Source organism: Canis lupus, chromosome 15 (assembly GCF_011100685.1).
Source record: "Canis lupus familiaris isolate Mischka breed German Shepherd chromosome 15, alternate assembly UU_Cfam_GSD_1.0, whole genome shotgun sequence".
Lineage (NCBI taxonomy): Eukaryota > Metazoa > Chordata > Mammalia > Carnivora > Canidae > Canis > Canis lupus.
Genome location: NC_049236.1, coordinates 34,570,077 through 34,590,206, shown reverse-complemented (window position 1 = coordinate 34,590,206; position 20,130 = coordinate 34,570,077). Strand labels below are relative to the sequence as shown.

General features: G+C 49.9%; 1 protein-coding gene across 1 annotated transcript in view; it reads right to left on the bottom strand.

Moving 5' to 3' along the window:
* The window catches only part of PLXNC1 (plexin C1), a gene marked incomplete at its 5' end in the record, with an annotated part of 137,172 nt that extends 122,225 nt beyond the window's left edge, over nt 1–14,947 (bottom strand). The window contains one exon of the mRNA XM_038558657.1: nt 13,916–14,947. Within this exon, the coding sequence (XP_038414585.1) occupies nt 13,916–14,947 (1,032 nt within the window). The remainder of the gene's footprint in view (nt 1–13,915) is intronic.
* Nucleotides 14,948–20,130: the final 5,183 nt, after the last annotated feature.

The following is a 20,130-nucleotide window of genomic DNA, read 5'->3' as shown; positions in this document are numbered from 1 at the left end:
CAATTACTTATGAAAAGAATCTGACTCAAATAATTCACAAAAAGAGATGAATGGCTGACAGTGTAGGAGGAAAAAAACAAACAAACACTTTTCTACATTCTTACAGTTGAAAAGCTCTCAGTCCACGGACGCTTTTCCATGAGGGAGCTTCTGGCCTTCTAGACGGGCCATTTCTTCATTATGGGAGCTGTCCTGCGTGATACAGGATGTGGAGCGTCCCTGACCCAGGTCCACAAAATGTCAGTAGGGCCCCCCATCCCATCGTTTGACAAGCACGAAAGCTCCTTCCCCCACATCTCTATAGACTAAGTAAATGGCATCCTCCTCCTCGAGAACCACTGGACTCTGTCGCAAGGTTTCAGAGTTACCGGAAAATGATTATCGAGATATTTCTTGCCTCCACCCTTGTTCGCACCTAGTCTTCCCCATCGTGATGAAAGGCACCACCAATCCCCCTCAGCTCCCCTCTTTCCATCACTCCTCACAGCCATACACGAAAAATCTCAGCTGGATCAGCCCACAATTTCGCCTGTCTTCTCCATCTCCATACCCCACCCCCAGGCCAAGCACCCTCCATCTCACTCCTGATCTACTCCAAGAGCCTCCTCATCCCTCCCTGTCAATCTACATACAATCTTTTTCTGACCAGCAGTCAGTGATCCTTTAAAATATAAAACAAGTGATGTTACTCCCTTGTCTAAAATTCCTTACCACCTTCCCATCACACTTAGAACAAAACCCACATGTCTCCCCAGAACCTTCCTGAGCTCATCCCTGCTGACTTCTTCACATTTATCTCCTCTCTTCCATCCCACGTCAGTTCCCACAGTGACTTTCTTTCAGACATTTTAACCTATTACCATATTTATGCCTCAGGGCCTTTGCATATGCTGCCTCTAGTTCCCCAGGCTTCATTCCCTTGTAGCCTGGGTCTTTCTAATCTTTCCAGTTTCAAATTCAATGTCACCTCCTCACAGACATGTAACTCCATCCCCATCCCAGTTATTATGAATCATAGCACTCCACTCTTTCCTTCAAGCTTGTTTTAAGACGTTATTATCTGTCTCCCAGTAGACTCTAGGCTCTGACAATAGTTTATCTGATTCTGCACTTTGAAGGCAGCATACACCTAGGCATCGGATATGTAGTAGGTTGTCAATAAATGTTTATTGAATGCATGAATAAATACGTGGATCAATGTTTGAATTCTACAGTCAATATCTTACCAGGCAACCTTGGTACATTGCTAAGTAGGTCTAATCATTACGCAGTTTTGCCGTTGAGCCCAAATTTGCTCTTGTAAACACTGGACCTTGGTTCTGCCTGAGGAAGCAATACTGAGCTACCCCATACCTCTCACGACCACGCATCTCGGCCTTCTCTATATTTTACATCCGTAGTCCATCCACGAGTCACAAGAGGAAGTTTCTGCATCTCTTGCTATCTCAGTCCATAGGCAGGCATTAGGCTCAGTCTCCTGAAAATACGGCTCTACCATGTGAGCAGAGTACGTTAGATATTCTCTGAGCAAAAGAGAATAATTGGACTGTTTTCTTGTGATTAGAATAGCCTAATTTATGAACATGGCCTCACACTGGGTTAACTCTTTAAAATAAAAATAGCATAATGGCAGCATGGAAAAATAGAACAAGAGATTTCAAGTTTAAAAAGCTGTGGGTTCAAGTTCAAGCTCTATCACCTGAGTTGTGAGTCTGAGGCAGACCATCTAACCTGAACCATCTGAACCTCCTCTCCAGACCCACCACGGCCTGTCCATCTACCTACCATCCACCTACCTACCCCTGGTTTATGGAGCATTTGCTCTTGGACAAGTGCCTGATCTGTAATATACAAACGGGAATAAACCCCCTCTTATCAAAATAAGTCAATGAAAGGAGTTTTGAACAAAAATGCAACACTTTCCACTTCATGTCGCTGCTTTCAGAAACAGGAACTGACAGGAATAGTTTGAGGAGGGGCTCCACCGACACCTGCAGTTTATGGATAGAATTCAGGGAATAAGTGGAATTGGATTAAAAAAATAAATATATTTCCATTTGAGGCTTGAACAGCACACGTGTTAAGGCACCAACCCCTGTGCCAATGAAAATCTGTGTATAACTTTTGACTCCTCCAAACTAAACAACTAATAACCTGTTGGCCTGAAGCCTTATCAATAACATAATCATTTAACACCCATTTTACATGTGTATTATATACTGTATTCTTAAAGTAAGCTAGGGAAAAGAAAATGTTATTAAGAAAATCATAAGGAAATGCATTTACTGTACTGTATTTATATTAAAAAAAAAAATCCAAGTGGACCTGCACAGTTCAAACCTGTGCTGTTAATGGGTCCAGTGTTGTTAAAGGGTCAGTTATATTTTAGCTAACTCCAACTGGAATTTGGCATTTCCTTTAATTATGAATGCAGGACACAGGAGTATTAACTGAACCTGGGACTTTGTCACCAAAAGAAATCAGACACTTTCATATCATTTTATAGTTGTTCAGATATTTCAAAATATCATTTATGCTCATCACTACTTTGAAATTATGGGAGTCACTGCTGTTAGATTTTGCTATTTGATGTGTTAAGATATTACTGTATCTTGGGGCACCTGGGTAGCTCAGGTTGAGCCTCTGACCCTTGGATTCAGCCCAGGTCATGATCTCATGGGTCACAGGAGGGAGCCCCATACCCAGCTCCTAGCTCAGCGGTGAGTCTGCTTAGAGATGCTCGCCCTCTGCCCCTCCCCCACTCGCACGTGCATGCTCTTCTCCCTTGAGTAAATAAATATGTCTTTAAGAAGACATATTACTATATCTCAAATTGGAAACACAATTAGATACATGACCATTTTTTCTGAGAAGGATCTACAGCCTTTACAGAAGTCCACAGCACAAGGGCTCCATGGGGCGGGGCGTGGAAAGGAGCCTTCAGGGTAGAGGACACAGAGATCTTGCTACACACAGGAAGCTGACACTGGGTAACACCAACATCTACTGGCTGCTCGGGCTCTGTACCCCTCCTGACTCCCACAGAGAAACAAGGGTCAGCGCTTGGAATTCAATTTTCAAGATCGGACACGGATGTTAAATTTAGGAGCCTCAGGAAGATGTCAATGAGCAATGATCAGGAACAGCTAGTGTGTTTGAGAAACTGCTTCTCAAGCCGACTCTTCCAAGCCCAGGTAGGGGTGGGGGCAGGGTGTGGGGAGTGATAGGAGAACAACAAGGAGTCTGGCTTCATTCCCTCACCGAGAAACGCCCTTCCCTCTGGGCCACCTGGCTTCCTATCAACAGAGCTCCAGTGTCACTCACATACACACACACACACACACACACACCTCTCAGCTCTCAGGTCACTGTGCTATAATCACTACCTTCTCCACCAAATGGAGAACTCCTTTTCAGTGTGACAAATGTTTATTGAGGGCTCACTAGGTGTGAGACCATCTTAGAATGCTTGGCAACCACCGACAGACCCAGCCACTCCCCTCAAGGCACATACAGCCCAAACCACACTGTGTCCAGCCCAACACAGGGCCTGGTGTGTCCCCAGTCCCTGACCTCACTGCCAACTGCCAGCCTGGTGGCTCTTCCTGGGGCTCCCAAAGGCCCCTAAAAATCAACATGAGTTAAACTTGTCTTCTAACTGGTCACCAAAACTTCGCAATTCTACGTCTTAAAAAGCTATCTTGTTTCATCCTTCCCCCTACCCCCGACCCCACACCCTCACTGCCACCACCCAGGTTCATTGCAATTGACAGGATCCGTGTGATTCTCCCCATCTTCACGGTCACCACTCTAGACCAAGAGACATCAATTCCCGCCTGGACCACTTCAGGAGCCTCCCGCAGCTTTCCGGGCTTCCTCCAGGACCAACCTCCCATCCATTTCCCACAGAACAGCCAATATCTAGGGACTCAAGTCCCATCATTTCCTTTCCCTTCCAAGGCTCCTCTGTACTTTAAGATAAAACATCCTCTCCCCCCACAGCCCGGGAGGCCCACAGGATCTGGCTGCTGCTGCCTTCTCCAACCTCCCTCACTAACACTTCCCAGGATTCAACCACACTAACCTTGTCATTTCCCCTTAGACCTCACACTTGTTCAGCATGCCAGGAGTGCTTGTGCCCCAGTTCTCCACGGGGACATCTACCTTCCTTTCTCATCTTCCTGGTGTTGACTCAACCTCCTTAAAGAGAACATTCCCCAGCACCTGCTCAGCTCATTTGCAGTCCCAATCCCAGCCTCTGGCCCCTCATCTGTAAAATGGACGTAGCCGTATTACCCACCTCAGAATGCGTGGGGAGGATTAAATGAGTGAATATTGATAAAGTCCTTAGAATACCACTTGGTACACGGTAGGTGCTCTATAAATGCTCTCATTTCAAGATAAAAATAACTTATTTGCTACAGGTTATCTATTCTATTTACCATTGACAAATATTTTTGCACAGTGCTTGGCATATAATAACTCAAGAAATTGTTCATTGGAACCAGTGAGCATCCTTCTAATCGGCTCTCCATTCTTCCGAGCGCTCTCTCTAGAACACAATCGGATCATGTCTACATATTGCCCTGCTCTTGTCCTCCATCAGCCAAGGCCATGATTTTCACACCCTGTTCAGCAGAATCCTAGAAGTTCCTATGAGCTGCCTCAGTGACAGGCGGGGGGGGGGGGGTGGCAAGCTGCAGGGTTCGGGGAACCTCCTAACCCCTTACTGTACCCTGTGTCCTGGCCCTTGGCCATGGTATCATCCAGAGCAGCAGGTCAATGATGATCTACTAACCTCATTCTCATACCGAGCGGCTAGTTAAGATTTATTGTAGAGACCAGGTTTGGAAGGTCTGAGAACTACTGACCGTCAGGATGAAATCCAGCCACCTTTGCCCGTCTCATTAAGCCCGTGGCCATCTGGCCCATGCTCATTTCTGGACGCTCCCCAGCCAGGGTGAACTACCTGCGGTTCACAAGCTTATTCAATGACCCGCTTGTGCACAAGCTGTTCCCTTTCTCTGGAACTCCCTTCCCTGCTTCCTCCACATGGCTTCAAGATTCAGCAGCTCCAGCATCACCTCTCTGAAGATTCCAAGATCTTTCCAGGCTGAGTTTGACACTCCGTCTAAGGGCTTCCACAGCTTCTTTTTGCTACCTCTCGTACCATGTCTCCTGGCATTGTAAAGGCTTGTTTTACTCTCACCCTTTCTATAAGGACTGGTTGGGCAACTACCACACCTGTGGGCCAAATCTAGCCACCACTTCTTTTGGCTGTTTGGGGCTTTGGGGTTCTTTTTTTTTAATGGCCCATGAGCTAAGAATAGTTTTTACATTTTTAAATGGCTAGAAAAAAAATGAATGTTTCATAAGTGAAAATTATACAAAATTCAGATTTCAGTGTGCATAAAGCTTTATTGGAACAGTGTCATATTTGTTCATTTATGTACAGTCTATGGTTGCTTTTATGCTATAGCAGCAGTGTTGAATGAATGCAACAGAGACTGTATGCGGCATGCATAGTCTAAGATATTGATGATGTGACCATTACAGGAAAGGTCTGCTGACCTCTGTTTGAGAGCACTGGCCAGGATAGTAAGGCTGGGATTCCTGGGGTCAAATCCCCATCATAACTCCTCCAAGGAGAACAGTATCTATAACTTTTAGGTAGACAAACCATTATAAAACCCAACTACAGACTCTAGGGGAAAAGGTCACAATTCTATTTAGTTTGACAGTATAAAAACTAGCATTTTCATCAAAATATATAATTGAAATGAAAAAAAAACACTATAAGCACATTTCATAAAAAGCAAACAAAAAACATAAGACTACCATGCTCTTATAAACCAGTCAGACCTATAATGCCTACAAATTGCTCCCCCACCCCTCAACTCCCAGCAGACTTTGGGATTTCTCAGAGCAGGCCCCAGTCTTTATCAGCCATGTGCCACCACATGCTCAGGGAAGACGGAGAACACCAAGAAGCTTCAGAGAAGGTGGAGATGGTACCATGCTACTGTGGTCAACATGGTGGTCACAGTGTGGCGTGGCTCTTCACCCTTCCATTCTCAGGGAATCTGCCCACTGCACCATCTGGGAGCCAGGCTGACCCCCCTCTTCTAATTGGACCAGGCGTCAGTTCCTGCCCCAAGGACAAGAAATCCCTACCCTGCAGTAGGGCTCTAACCTGGTATGAAAAGGGGAGTTGGACCCAATGCTATCTCATTCTTGATAATTTGAATAAATCATACAGAGAGTTGTCGTCAATGGATAGCCAATGCTGAAGGTTAAATGCTATTGAGAAGTAGACTGTGTATCAAAGCAGGCTGCAGGATTCAGGTGGAGGGCTGGAGGAAGAAGAGGCCATTGTTGGCACGACAGAGGGAAGTAGCATGCTAAGTCATGTGGACAGTGAAACCTTCGAATAAGCATCTATTACTTCCTGCCGTTGAGCCGCTGTGAGCTGCCTTGGGCCCAGAACCTTCTTCCAATTCAATATTAAGGAAGTCCCACCCTACAACTGTTAATCATGATGGTGAGGATAGTAAATACACACATGGCATTTCCTATGGGTCAGGTAATGTTTACCTGAGACATATTAACTCCTGAATCCAGACAATAATTCTATGAAGCAAATAGGATGCCTATTTATAGATGAAGAAAAGGAGGCACAGAAAGGTCACATAATTTTCTCAATGGCCCACAACTCAGACACGGCAGCTTTCGTCCCCTTGACCTAGCTCCGGAGTCTGTAACCAGTATTATAGTACTACTACTATTCCCAGCTTTCCGAGGAATTCTTCATAATTCTTTCCACTAAGACCTCCACCCCCTTACTTGAACTTGCCCAGTAGATGTTTGTTTCATGCAACCAACTGTGCCTAAGATAGAAATTCGTGGGCAGCCCCGGTGGCGGAGTGGTTTAGCGCCGCCTGCAGCCCAGGGCGTGATCCTGGAGACCCTGGATCGAGTCCCACATCAGGCTCTCTGTATGATGCCTGTGTCTCTGCCTCTCTCTCTCTCTCTCTCTCTCTCTCTCTCTCTCTGTCTCTATGAATAAATAAATAAAATCTTAAAAAAAAAAAAGAAATTCGTATCAGGACTGACACTCTAAAAGTAGATCCTCAATTTTAAGGTATGGAGCTGGGTCTGAGGTACTACAGGATGGAAGACTCTAGAAATCTCCCCACATCCTGGACTGAAATGCAAATAGGCTGTATACAAGAGTGGAGGACCTAATTAAACTGTGACCTTTAGGTTCCTGAGATTCAGACTACAAGCTCAAAACTGGAAAGGCTTTAGGTTTTCTAGGTATTTGCTTTAAGCAGTTAGAAGTGTCTAAGGAGTATAACAGACATATGCAAAGATGCTCAACATCACTCATCATCAGGGAAATGCAAATCAAAACCACAATGAGGTATCACCTCACACCTGTGAGAATGGCTAAACTCAAGACAAGAAACAACAGGTGTTGGTGAGGATGTGGGAAAAAAGGAGCCCTTGCACTGCTGGTGCGAATGCAAACTAGCATAGCCACTGTGGAAAATAGAATGGAGGGTCCTCAAAAAGTTAAAAATAGAATTGCCACATGATCTAGCAATTCCACTGGAATACTGGGTACTTACCCAAAGAAAATCAAAGCACTGATTCGAAAAGGGATATGCACTCCTATGTTTACTGCAGCATTATTTACAGTAGCCAAGATATGGAACCAACCCCCGGGGCCCATGAAGAGATGAATGGATAATGGAGATGTGGTATATATACAATGGAATATTACTCAGCTATTAAAAGGGATGAGATCTTGCTACTTGATGTGATGACATGGGTGGACCCAGAGAGAATAATACTAAGTGAAATAAGTCAGAGAAAAACATGTCAAAGGAATTCACTTATATGTGGAATCTAAAAGAAAAAAACAAAACTAACTTTTAAATACAGAGACCTAGTGGTTGCCTGAGGGATGAGTGAAATAGATAAAGGGGATTAAAAAGTATAGACTTCAAAAACAAAACAAAACAAAACAAAACAAAAAACAGAAGTACAGACTTCTACCTAGAAAGTAAGTCATGGAGGGATCCCTGGGTGGTGCAGCGGTTTAGCGCCTGCCTTTGGCCCAGGGCGCGATCCTGGAGACCCGGGATCGAATCCCACGTTGGGCTCCTGGTGCATGGAGCCTGCTTCTCCCTCTGCCTGTGTCTCTGCCTCTCTCTCTCTCTCTCTCTGTGTGTGACTATCCTGAATAAATAAATAAAATCTTTTAAAAAAAAATCTTAGAAAAAAAAAAGAAAAGAAGTCATGGAGATGAAAAGTACAGCATAGGGAATCTCATCAATAATGGTATAGCAACATGGTGGTGATTACCTTCACTATGGTCTCCTCACTAATGTATGGAATGGGCGAGTCAATGTTGTACACCTGAAGCTAATCAAACATGCTAATTACACACCTCAATAAGTGAAGTATAAGGAAGACAAGGGTAGTGGGATGGGTTGGTTACTTTATATGGCCCTGAGTAAAACTGCAATGGAAAAAATAGGACAAGTTTTTATTCCATGTGCCTCAGCCAGAATTCAAGGAAAATTGTGTCACCTTACCATAAGTGGTTATAGAACCTGAGTGTATATTAGAATCACCTGGAGGACCTGTTAAACCAGATTGCCAATCCCACCCTCACACTCAATTTCCAATTTAGTAAGTCTGATGGGGGCTCAAGAATACTCATTTCTAACAGGTTCCCAGGTGATGCTGATCTGATGCTGCAGGTCCAGAGACGACACTTGGAGAACCATTGCCCAACAGCATAAAGCCCTCTCCTGTCACTGAAAGGCATGATCACGCAGGTTATGAAATTACACCATAGAAATTCCAACCACGCTGGGTTTCTCCAGTCAAAGTGAACTCCCAGATTGGTAAGACCAGAAGCCTGGCTCTTCCAATAAAAGGGGATTTCTGGGAAGAGCTGGAGGGATAGAGGATGCCAGATAGCCTAGGACTCAGGATGAAAGAGGTCCTGACATCAGACATTAAGAAAAGGCCAATGGTTAAGGGAGTCTGAAGTGGCCAGACTCAGGAAAACGTTGCTGCCGAGCACAGGAAACATTTCCAACATTATGCTTTAAGACCCTGCATTTAACTATTCCACAAATATTTCTCAAGTCTTAACATCATGCCAGGTACTGTGCTAGGTACTCTGGGTTCAACAGAGAACAAAATGTTAAGTAAGGTTCCTGACCTTCTGGGGCTTACGTTTTAATTGTGGCTGCTAAGAAAGACAAGAGGGCCTGTAACCCAGACTTAACAGGTTGAGATCTCTGGATTCAGGACAGGAGCTAAGTTGTGTCCAAGAACAAAAACTGAGAGCAGCCCCCTGAGGCCTTATTGGTCTGAGGTCGTTTGTGAGCCTTAATACAAAGAATGCCACAACAGTCCAAACGTTGACAGCTGAGGAGCTTAAAACCCTCCTAGAGCCTGAACTTTGGTCATCCAATCTGCAAACCCAGAAACTCAGTTGACAGTCACGGTTTCTCTGTTCTATCATGTCTAATGTCTGCAAACAGCTGATGTTATCAGAGCAGTTGCAAGGACCTGACTTGCCCACACAGGGTAGGACTGACACCAGAACCCAACACCCACGTGCTGGACTGTCCATGGCAGTGGTTTAAAAGCTCCAGGCCATAAGTCAGACCACCCAGGTTCTGAATCATCTGCCATTTAGCAGCTGTGGAACCTAACCAAAGCGCTCCAGGCCTCCGTTTTCCCACCTATAAAAATATCATAACAGCTACGGACTCTGAGGATCAACCAAAAATAAGTCACATCAAGTGCTTAGCACAAAGCCTGTCCATTAAACCTACCCAGTAGATAGTAGCTATGATTGCTTTTCCCCTCTCGGTGGGTGTTGGGTTTTTTGTTTTAAGATCTATCCTTGGATATCAGGATGTGTGTAGAGGGGTAAAATTCACCATCTAGTCTTCAGATTGCAAAATGGCTGGACAGGATTATAACAGAAACTAAAGGAAGAAAAAACATCACAGGAAGACTGTGGATTTTGAGGTCAAGAGGCAATGTGCAAGGCTGCATCGCTGAGTGATCCTGGGACATCACTTCTGCACACAATAGCTAGAAGTATCTTGCGTTACTGTCTGCTAGAGAGCATGTGAATGTTTTGTGGTTGTCTGCACGACAGTTAAATGAGATCAGGCTTTGGAATTATGGGAGTGGAGAAGAAGAGGGTGTGTCTCCCCACAAGGGGTAGAACAAACTATAAGAGTCCATTCTATTAGCCCACAGTTATAAAAACATACCACCCTCAATGTCTGCAGAGGGGGTGGGCACCATGTTTAGACCCCAAGCAACCCCAGGACCCAACTATGATGGCCAAACAACTACCGAACCACAAGACTTTGAAACTTGGGAACACTCTTCTGTGAGTCCATTGGTGTGCCAAAAATGGCAGGAGTTCTGAGGGGGGAGGAAGTTAATTAACTTGTACATAATTTAAAGCATTTTTTTTTTGTACATTAACCCAAGCATATAGGTAGGTTAAGGAACAGAATGGGAGGTGGGGTGGGGAATCACATGAAGTTTTAAAACACTTCAAAGGGGACCATCCAGCCTCAACCCCACATTGTAGGGGAGGTTGGTTGTTGCCTCTTTAATTAGGACTTTCAAGGGAAAGTCTGCAAAGCACTAGGGTGGTGGAAAGAACATAGAAGTAGACATTTCAAGATCTGAGTTTAAGCTGGAAGTCTCAGGGGCTTATTTTGTTATCCTGAGCAAGTTACTTCTCTTGAGCTTCCTCATCAGGTAAATGGGACTGTTCCTCATAGAATCAACCTCAGGCTGGAGCAGGAGCTCAGAAGAAATAATATGCAGGGAAGTGCTGCACAAATACTCATTAGGATCATCAGAGAGAGGGTCTACAGGTATCTGCTGCCTTGGTACATGTGCAGGCCGAAGCTAACCTACTACAGTTGTGAAAGCGATTCAAAGTTGGTGGCAATGCAGAAAAAGTAACGACCCAGCACGTAAAAGGCTGGGTACACACTCATTGCACAAGCACCTCGTAAATTAATCCTTAGCAGAAGCAACTGATGTGAGAGCGCCCAGAAAGGAGAAAGCACAACCCAGTCCCTCCCATCACTTTGCTACCCATGGTTGACTGAAGACGGAAAATGAGAGAGCCCTCCAGTAGGGAAGGAGAGGGCCAGCAAACCAGCCACTTGTGCCTCACTGCCTACGGATTACTGTTAATATTCCTGTGTCTGCTCTGAAGGAATCGCTGTTGGAATCTATTGAGGCTCCCTCTAGAGTGTTTCAAGTCAGTCTCTTGTTTTAGGCACCCTATAATTCGGCATGCCTTTTTCCAAAATGCATTCGAAACCTGAAAATAAAATGCAGAACAAATGCAATCAAATGACATCATTGCTCTGAGTGACAACCGGGGGCACTCTGATCCTATGACCCCATTAAATGGGGCTGCAACCTGCTATTGTCCTTTCAATGGCAAAATCAGTAGCATCCAGCACAGAGCACTGCTCACACAAGCAGGCATCAAACAAATATCTGTTGAATTAAGTATCTTATCTGCCTGTTTAAAAGGTTAGAAAAATTGTCAGCTTTCTCATCAAAACTACCACCTTTTTTTTTTTTTCCATTCAAACCCCTCTCGAAATTCACTTCCATTAATGCTCCTTAAGGCATTCTAGCAGCAAGGAATTTACTTAAATGAAAAAAAAAATTAAAAATAAAAAGCAAAACTCCAAGCTCCCACCTGTGCAGCCATGACACGCTATTGTTCGAACCGGAGTATATTATTTAACTTGGATGACAAGCTCAGGGAGTAGGGACCCTGTCTTTCAGAATACACAGCTCTGAGCACACTGGGAATTCCTGATGAATAACAGCAGCAAGAAATACTGTGGAGGGACCTCTTTTAATTATTTATTTTTCCAATTCCAGATTTTTGGCAGCATGTATTTATCCCTGGCTTGATTTCCAAGGGACAGCTCTCTCCCAGAAGCTCCCATGAAGATGGATACACAGCTCTCCAACCTCCCCTTCCCCTCCTCATCCCAGAGGGAGTTAGGAACACCTGATGGGGCCAAAACGTGGATTCTGAGCGCATTCAGGATGCCTGCTGGGTTTGGAAGGGAACTAAAGTCCTCCAGGACCCAACGGGTACAGAGAGGCAGTCAAGAGAAATGTTTTGGCTCCACACATCTACACAGCTGTCAGATGGCAAAGCTTGGACTTCCACTGTTATTACCTGCTGGGGGCCTCTGAGCCGTCTTGTCATTAACCCCAGAGACCAAGTGTGCCTAAAGCTTGCCACTAAGTACTATTCGGGGGGTACATTCAAGTCTTTCAACAGAGGAGAGGAAGGCAATGATTTCTGCCAAACTTGAACTCTTAAAGATCTAATAAAAAAGCATATAAAATATATGTGCATGGCAAGGAGAAGGCATTTAGGGAGCATTATTTGTTATTTATTGTTAAAAAAAAATTCATACCAGTAACTAAATGAAGGCATAAGGCACGTCCCAGCACACAACGGACAGGCAAGGAGGGAGAAGCCAATGACCATCTGAGGAGCCCTGCAAAAGACCTCAGCTTTTTCCTCCCCGGATAATAGGGCTAATATTTGGTAAGATGTGCTTTGCAGAGAAAGGGGTGGGCGGGGGTGGGAGAGCCTTTCTGTACACGTATTAACATACCTTGGAGCCAAGGCTCCCCTGTAGGCTTACACAACAGTGTATCACTACAACACGCTTTCCAAGTGGAGACTTCTCCCCTTCTTCTCTGACGCATTTTATACCAAAACAATGGCAACACCTGTAGCCGTTCATTTCTGCTCTTTGATTTCTGTCCAGTTATAAAGGAGGCTCTCAGCAGGCTCCCCTCTCAGGAGCCATATGTGGAGTCGATGTGCCAGCAGCCTTGGAAGGAAAAGGGCCTCTGAGAAGTGCACAATGGCTCCATAATCCCCATCAACTGGACCCTCTTGAACCGCGGCTTTATTTCCCAAAGAACTGCCAATCTCAAGAGTCGGGCCGGAGCTGCCCTGGGAACCCAGGGGCAACCTGTGCTCCTGCTGGTTGGGCACCCCGGCAAGGGTGGTGCCTCTGCGCCCCCAGGGGCCGGGCCGGCCAGTGTGGAGCCCAGAAACTGTGTGGCACCCCAACACCCTAGCCTGCCCTCCCCTCCCGGCTGCAGCTTTTATCCACAAAGCCACCTCCACCGCCCCTCCTCTGCCCCCAGAGACCACAGCGCGCTCCGGGCGAGCCACAGCCCCGCCCCCTCGCCCCGGTCACCGAGGGTTCGGTTCCACCGAGCCGGAGCCCCTCTCCGCGGCCGCCACTGACCCCCGCTGGGCAGCCTACCAACTCTTCGGACCGCATCCCGCGTGTTGCTGGTTTGGGGTGGGGGCGGAGGGGGGCGCAGAGGCTGGGGTGTGGCAGCACGCCCTTCGGGTTCGCAGGCTGCTCTGCCCGGGGCGCTGTGTTTGGTAACCGTGTCGACCAGGGTCCAACCCGCACGCCTGCTGAGACCCCACACCTGGGGCAGCGATGGGGGGAAGGGAGGGGGTCGGCTGCACGCGGAGGCTCAGCCCCAAACTGGAGTCGCTTGGACACAGAGAAGGACGGCACTGGGACGCAGTCACTAGAGTTTTGAGCCAAACTCCTGCCCTCCCCACCTCCCTTTCTGCACTCCCTTTGGGGCCCCCCTGGCTGTGTGGTCGGGGAGCCCGCGGTCTCCGGTCTGGGAGACCCTCCTTGGCAGCCGCCTGGCTGCGTGCCTCGGGGACCCGGCGACTGGCGACCCGGTCCCCCTCCCGCTCGGCCTCGGCGGCGGCTCCCCGGCCCAAGCGCTCCCCGCGGCGTCCGGGGTGGGGGGCAGGACTTACGCAGTTGTGCTCGGCCATCTGGAAGTCCCAGGGGCAGCTCTTGGCGCGCTCCTGGATCTCACTCATCCTGAAGAGGCACAGCGCCGTGGTGGCGGGGGAGCGCCTCTCCTGGCCCTCCCCGGTGGCCGCGCTGAACACGCCAGCCCAGACGCCCAGGGCCTCCACCAGGCTGGAGGACAGGAGCAGGCGCCGGCCGTCGGGGTGGCCGTGGCCGCAGTCGAGGGCCGCCTGGCCCTGGAACTGCAGCACCTTGGCGCTCTGCGCGATGCGCACCATGCTGGGCCAGCCGGTGGCGGCGCCGCTGGTGTAGTTGTAGGGGTAGTAGGGGAAGTAGACGCTGCCGTTCCAGAGGAAGGCGTCCACGAAGTGCAGGCTGCCCGCGCCCCCGCGCAGCTTGAGGCGGCCCAGCTCCTCCGTGGCCAGGCTGCGTCCCTCCGTGTCCTTGAGGGCGATGGCGGTGTCGCGGTCGGACGCCGCGGGGTTGCAGCGGCTCGCCGTCTCGGGCTCCGGCAGCACGTAGGTGGCGGCCACCGCCAGGTACCAGCGGTTCCGCTCGCCCGCGCGGTACACCACGCCGGCCGTCGAGCCCTGCGGGTGACACGACACCACCTCGGTGCCGTTGCGCAGGGAGCCGTGGCTCAGGTTGCCCAGGAGCCGCACCTCGCAGGCGCCGCGGTCGAAGGTCCAGCCGGTGAGCAGCAGCCGCTGGGGGTCGGCCGCCCCCTCGCTGTAGGGCAGCAGCAGCTTGCTGAAGCTGCTCCCCGGCCGGGGCCGCGCGGGGGGCGCCAGCGAGACGGGCTCCGTGCAGTTGCCCGCTTGGTCCCGGTACAGGCGCGAGAGCCTGTGCTCCAGGCTGTAGTCCAGCTGGTCCAGGCAGCTGCCGCTCGCCACGAACACGCCGTCCGCCAGGCTCGCCGCGATGGCTCCGATGGCTTGCTCCGACCGCCACACGGGCTCGTCCGCGCCCCGGCTCGGCGCCGCCAGCGCCAGCAGATAGGCGAGCAGGGGCAGCGGCGCGGCGGGGCGCGGGGGGCGCGGGGCGCGCGGGGGGCGCGGGGGGCGCGGCGGCGCCTTCCTCCCGGAGACCTCCATGGGGCTGGGGGGGCCGCCCCCGGGCAGGGCGCGCGGCGGCGACGGCGGCTCAGGCGCGCGGCGACGGAGACGCGGGCGGCGGCGGCGGCGGCTCCTGCGCGCGCTCGGGCTCCCGCGGCCGCCCCATCCCCGCGGCCCGCCCGGGAAGCAGGGCGGAGAGGGCGGCACGCGGCGGGGCCGCTCCGGCAGCCTGTGCGGCGGCGGCGGCGGCGGCGGCGGCGGCGGCGGCGGCAAGCCCTGCGCGCTCCGGCGCCGCTTCCTCCTCGCCTGCTGCTCCGGAGAGTTCCTCTGTGCAGCGCCGGCGCTCGCGGGGAGGCGCGGAGGCTAAGGGAGGGGACGGGCGGAGGGGAGCGAGGCAGGCGGGGAGGGCTGGAGAGGTTGGGTGCGCTTGTGCGTTTCACTTTCCCATTGTGAAAGTGGGATGCAACTGGCCCCTTCCTCATCCTCTTCCTCCTCCGCCCCCCGCCTCCTGCCCGCCCGCCCGCCCTCCCTCCACGCCCATCTCCCCTCCCCTCTCGATTCGGTGAGATAGGGAGGAGGAAGGTCTCGTAATTTGGGTTACTGTGTAGGTGGCCTCTTTCATCTATTCATAACAAAGCTGAGCCGCCTGCTGTCGCCGCCGCGGCCGCCACCATCGCCCCTCGGCGCTCCCGGCGCTCCCGGCGCTCCCGGGGCGCGCTCGCAGTCCGCCGCTGCGCCCGCGGGGCTGCTCCAGCGCTCGGGTTTTGTGTACGGGGGCAGCCGGGGGATACGCCAGGCGCCGGGGGGCGAGCACCCCGGGCGCCGAGGGTTTGCAGCCGAGGCCCCAGGCTCAGGGCGGCCGACAGGTGTGGAGCGGCGGGAGGGAGGCCCTGGGGGCGCGCGCGGGAGCCGGGGACGAGCCGGAGGCGCGCGGGACCGAGGCGTCCCTGCCGCAGGGGTCGGGCTTCCCCGGGTCGGAGGAGTGAGGTGGGGCAAAGGCCGGCGCCGGGACTCCGGTTCTGGACGATCCCCGGGGCCAAGAGCTCCCGTATTTGAAAAGGTTTTCCAGTCTCCCTTGGCAACGGAGTCCCCGGCTCCCAGACCCAGCGTTTAGAAAGTTCTACTCGCCATCTAGCCTCAAGGAGCCTGGCTAACGTTTATTGAGCACTTACTATGTGCCAGCTGCTGCTGCTCCAGATTTACCACGCGGACTAAGACTCGTTTGAGGCCCTAATAACCCTTTTAATTAGTGACTGTTATTACCATCATCCCATTTAGTAGTGAGAATGACCGTGGTGAGGTTATGAGACTCGCCTGGGTCCTACTGCTGCTTAACCGTAGAGGTGAGATCCGAATCCGTATCTAGCTCCAGCGCTGCTTACACATCCCGCTCTAGCCAGGTGCCACCTGTGGCCCATACAGTACCACTGTGAGATCCTTTTCAGCAAGTGGCACCGAAAAGTTCCCCAAGTTAAATGCTCCAACCTGCCCTCCCCAGCCCTGCCTTCTAATTTTAGAGCCAGGTACTCTTAACTCCCTAGAGGCTCTCCCTCTGTCTCGGCCTTTCCCAACTTCTTTCCTTTGGACCTTCTGAGGTCTCACCAACTCACCGAGGGGTGACCCGGAGGCCACCAAGAATTCCTGGAGCACAGTGACCCTCTGATTCATTGCACACTTCAGTGTAGGTTCATGATTCCTCAGAAGGGGGCTCGTCCGGGATGCACAAATGCCTGCCAGCTCCCTGAGGCAGCTGATGGCACCATTGGCACACTTCGAGTCCCGCAGGTGATCCAGAGGGTGTACCAGGGGGCTCTTGAGGACCCCTATGCATCCTTGCAAAAAGATCTCTGTCCCTTCCTGGCTACTTCCGGGCGGGAGGGCCCAGGGAGAGTACCTGGTTGCCTCCCCTTTCTTCCTTCCTGTCCTGCTTCCCCAGCTCTAGGTGGACTGGGTTTGGGGGTGGGAGGGGAGATGGGGTGAGTGGGCTGCCTCCAGATGCTGAACCCTCTTCAAGGAGAAGTTGCTGCAGGTTTTCAGCTTGTGCAGTAGTGCTTCAGGCTCTCCCCGGTGCTGAGGGATAAGCCAGGAGAGGGAGCGTGGCAAGGCTGGAGGAACAAAGGGTGGGGTGAGTCAAAAAGCAGAAGAAAAACAAAAGTTTCTGCCCTTGCTGCGCAGTTAAAAGATCATAGCATTCCAGCGGTGACCCTCAGATTCTGAATTCAGAGTGGTCACTGTTCCATTCATAATTTCCTTGCTTGATATTGGATAACATCATCTCCACTGGCCAGTGGGCAGTAAATACTTTCCCATGAGCTGTGTAGGGGTGGTGGTGGCCAGGGCCACTGACAAGGGTGGAAGAGCAGGGGAAAGGGCCTGGGACCCCAGACTGATGTTAGTTCTGAGATGTTCGGGAAGGCAAGTCAGGTGCTCTCTCTGCTCCAAGATCATCAGGCCTCCCTCCCCCATTCCCTGCCCACCTGAAATATTTTAAGGACTTTGGCCCGGCTGGAAATGGGCAAAGTGGTATCTAAGAAACATCTGCAGAAATGCACAGGAGCCCTCACAGCGTAGTAGGGGATTTACGTGTAGAAGTGTTGACAATCTTTCCTGTGAATGATGAAGAACACAATGATCTTCACTGCTGTCATGAACGTTGGCGGCAGTGCTGTTATGTGCTGAGAAGCAACAGTTCCATTCCATTCTGGAGATAGTTTTACTTCACTGGTAACCAAGTAATTTCTCTAAGTCCTGCAGAGTTGCTACAATCAGTAGCAGACCATCTTGGGAGCTATTTGGATTAAACATACTCTATGGTGCAGCATTTTGATCACTATTCAATTCATTGCCACCTCGTTTTGAGAAAAAAACATCTTAAAAATACTGCCAGCAAGAAGTATAAATGGCTCTGATGGCTACAGTTGCTAGCCATTCTAGAATCTGGGACCACCAGCCCCATTCTTGAGAGCACGCTTTTTTTCTTCCCATTTAATTGTATGCAGGCGCCTATGGTGAAAGAAATCAGAAGCTGTGCCTACTTTTTGGCATGAAAAATGCAGGAAGCCAGGAAGCATATAAATGTGCTCTTTGCTGAGTCTACCCCATTTTGTACACACATGTTTGCGCCTTTCCAATTTTCCTGTGTACTAAAGCTCCACCTTCAGGACACAAGTTCGCATTTGAAAAGTGTGGGAAATACGAACAACAGAAATAAATATTTGGGCATGTGGATTGTGTGTGCCTTTGATCGCTTTCTCCCGGACGCTGGTGTCTGGCCAAGGGTGCGAGTCCCATTGGTGACAAAGCTTCCCTCTCCAGCTGATGGAGCCTATCCCAGTGGGGGTCACTCATTGCACATGCGGAACTCCTTGTAACACAACTGGCCGAGACCCAAAGGAAAAAGAAGATGGTGCAGATTTATCCTCCAGACAGAGGCCTGCTACCACGGAAACAGGCCGTTCAGACTGGTTCCGAGCAGTTTTATTTGTAGCATTCACTAGATGGGAAAGTCTTCATAATGGAAAATATCAACTCCCTCAGGCATCTAAGACAATCTGGGTTAACCAGACCATCCACAATCAGACTCATTTCTGCCGGACAGGACTTTATAGATTCAGTGGTTTCCTGCTGAGGCTCAAGACATTAAGAACTGTTCAGTAGGCAACTGGTCACAGTCACAAGATGGCTATCATCGGTGTTTTCAGTTTTCTTTCTGACTTAAAAAAAAAAAAAAAATCTGACAGTGATCTGTAGGATGACTGGGCTGACAGGCTCCAAAAACAACTAAGATGTTAGTTCTTGTAGTCAACGAGCTCTCTGCCTCATCTAAGGAGCTACAAGCCCTTAGGCAGCATTTGGGAAATGCCAGTGGGTTGAATAGTACTGGTGTTGTCCTAGGACCTAAGACAGGCCACTTCCTTCTCCACAGCTTTGCTCAGGTCTGTGTGGTCTTACACATCCAGGCCCTTACCAAAGCTCTCAGCCCCTTTTGGTGACTGACAGGAAAAAGAAATGAGCCAGCCTCCTTTCTAGTCTGCTGATGAGTAGATGGTTGAAAGCAGATAAGATGAAGAGCCATTTAATAAGTTTGAATTGATGCTGAGAGACGAGTTGAATGCAATTCAATCAACGTGAAAAGTCAGTCAAATGCAGCACAGTTAAGATGTGGCTGAAGGAACGCGATGCTCTTGCCCACCCAACATGACCCCAGTCGATCGTGGAGCATTCGTAAGCTTGGTGATACTGCCCCATGCCTTTGGTTATAGTGAGGAAGGCCCAGGTGTGGGCCTCTTCGGAAGGTAGAATTATGATCTGCCCCAAGCACTACTGTTGGCCTCTTTCCTGTGTCACGGCTTAATAGCTCATGGTCACTCACCAGCAGAGTTCCAGTGGTAGACAGGAGAATGGGTTGGAGGTACAAATGAACAAGTCTTGACTCAAAGACTTCCTTTAAGCTAAGTAAGAGCCTCCAGTTAGCATTAGGGACCAATGAGTTCTTTCCCATAGAGGGGGATGTCAACTGTCGGTTGTTTTTAAGAGACTGGTGTCTAAAACATCATCCTGGCGCCTTCGTACCCCCCTTCTCGGAAATACACTCAGCGTCGCGAAGTTTCTCTTGAGCCCTTTCTCCAAAACATTCATCCATACCATCAGTGGTTAAGCATCTGAGACCCTGGCTACCTGAGAGCAAATATGGTAAATCATCAGTCATCACAGTGTTTTCCCAGCCCAGCTGGAGTTCACCCTGCAGGAAGTACACAAAATCATTGGTTAATTTTTTTCCTTCCAACTTGGGGAAATCTCCGCAACTTGTCGAGCAGTCTCTTGGTCACCAGCTTTTGTCGGATTTTCACAAGATTCAAGTCTACCCCCACTCATATCTTCCTTGCTGTTCTTTTGAAATATGGAGCCCAAAGGGCATCAAGGCCTAGACACAAAATGCTGATCCCCCTTCAATGCGGCATCTTTGCCTGTGTCTCTGTTTTGCCATCACAGCTCAGAGGCTCCCTGCCAGCATAATCCTAGGCCCCGAATCCTTTGATAACTGGCAGCTTGGCATAAACCCATTCAAAGAGAAGAGCTGCCAGAAACCAGGCCCTCATATTAATAATAACTCAAACTCTTGAAATGAATAGCAGAAGATAAGATAAACACACAGATAGCTT